Below are 2,040 nucleotides of genomic sequence, written 5' to 3' on the forward strand. Positions count from 1 at the left end.
GAATTGAATTGAATTGAATCAACATTGTGGGACCAGACAGATCCTGTTTCTCATTTTCCTCTAATTGCTTTATGCAAGAACAAATAAAAAATAAGAAAACATTAGTGCATGAGGCCCACTGTTTTCTTCATCTTACATGTATTAGCACTCACCAATGAAAACAGTGAAGTTTTGTTCTCTTTCAACTCCTCCTAACTTATGTATTCTTACACCTGGACAAAATGGATTTTTTCTGTATCAAACTGTACATTTCTTTGTCTGTCAGTAACTTTTGGCACATACACAGCCCATATAATAAAAAATAAAAACATGAAATATTTCCTTATTCTTTACTACATATTGGGTCAGAAGAAAAGAAAGAAAAAGTGCAATGATAATCCACATTTCCGTCCTTCTCCTGTATCACGTTTTGTTGAACATGTAATAAAATATATTTGGTCCCAGCTCCTTCTGTCCAAAAGACATTGATTGACATTGCTCCTGATGGTAAGACCTGCCCCTTGCCTGGTTGCTCATTTGGAGAAAAGCTGCAATCTAACCCCAAAGGTCACTGTCAATACTTCTTGTTTCACAATAAATGGTAACGGTAAATAGACCTGTACTTGTATAGCGCCTTTCTAGTCTTCCGACCACTCAAAGTGCTTTTACATTATGTGCCACATTCACACACATTCACCCAGTGATGGCAAAGTCCATCGAACAGAAACTAACTCATTCACACACATTCACAGCAATTTGGGGTTTAGTATCTTGCTCAAGAATACTTCGACATGTGGCGGGAAGAGCCGGGGATCGAACCAACAACCTTCCGATTAGTGGACGACCCGGTCTGCCTCTGAGCCACAGCCACCCCAATAAAAGCCTTAATTTTGTTATTAATTATTAAATAACATCAGCGGTAGCTTTACATGTTAGAAATGTGACAAATGATCAGTGTGAGGATGAGTATGATGAGAACTCAATATTTCCTGCCAGACTGTTTTGGGTATTCATATGACAAATCCTATGCTCAGTTGGAAATCATGAAGGCGATGCTGTGTACTTATGTGCACCAAACAGTATTTAGCAGCATTTCAGTCAGAATCTGACAGTTGGTGGGTTGTTGGTTGCTCATGTTGACTCAAACAACATTCACACAGTCCTGATGGAGCAGATTGGCTTTTTTAGTTTTTTTGCTGCATTTCCACTACATAATACAGTTCAACATGACTCTACTCTACTGCTTTTGGTGCCTCCACTTTGATTTTGACTTAGAAAGTTTGAACTGATCTTTGGAGTAGTTAGGAAACAACCAGAAAACAACAGGGAGCAGTACTTCTTCTCTTCTTCTTCTTCTTCTTCTTTCTTACAGTGCAGATTGACAACTTCACTGTTTTTTTTACTTTGCTCTGCTCACATTTAATGCTCTCTCTCTTTCTGCACACAAAAAAAGGAGCTGCCACACATCAATTGACAATGACTTGGTTTCGCAGGCTGCCATTTTTGAGGAAATTAGAAAATTGTGGTTGCTATTGATGGTATGGGGTTTTAACAGGATGTCCTGTGCTGTGTGAGAAGTCAGTGTTCTGCAGTGGTTTAAGGTCACCTTTTAGTATCAGCTCAACAGATAATGATAAGCTGGAAATTTCTTGGCGTGAACAGAGAGCTGTTGTTGTTTTTGTGCCTGAAGAAAAATCTGTCTGCTCCTTCCAGCCATCTACGAGTCATCCTGCGAGGCCTACAAGCTGATTGGCAGCTCCTCTGGCTTCTATTCCATAGATCCAGATGGGAGTGGCCCCCTGGGGCCAGCACCGGTCTACTGCAACATGACAGGTGAGTTCACCGCAGTCCATGTTGTCACCTTTACTCTCTCAGAGTTCCAGCGGGACTCAGAGTCTCTCACAGATCTTACCGCATCGATCTGCAGCGCTGACACTTCACTGTCCAGAGAGAAATCATTACGGTCACTCGATATGCTTCCTGCCGACAGTTCAGAACTTGTTGCTTTTTTAAACAAGCTGTCTGAAGGATGAGCTCATGTATGGGCTGATATTTGTGCCA

The 2,040-nt window shown here is 41.0% G+C and overlaps 1 protein-coding gene across 1 annotated transcript in view; it reads left to right on the forward strand.

Annotated features, from left to right (window-relative positions):
• LOC118338672 (contactin-associated protein-like 5) overlaps positions 1-2,040 on the forward strand; it is a 26,639-nt gene that overhangs the window by 6,083 nt on the left and 18,516 nt on the right. The window contains exon 2 of the mRNA XM_035675949.1: positions 1,693-1,812. Within this exon, the coding sequence (XP_035531842.1) occupies positions 1,693-1,812 (120 nt within the window). The remainder of the gene's footprint in view (positions 1-1,692; positions 1,813-2,040) is intronic.

The sequence above is a fragment of the Morone saxatilis genome, unplaced genomic scaffold (genome assembly GCF_004916995.1).
Source record: "Morone saxatilis isolate NCDOM2014 unplaced genomic scaffold, NCSU_SB_2.0 Contig5, whole genome shotgun sequence".
Classification (NCBI taxonomy): Eukaryota; Metazoa; Chordata; class Actinopteri; family Moronidae; genus Morone; species Morone saxatilis.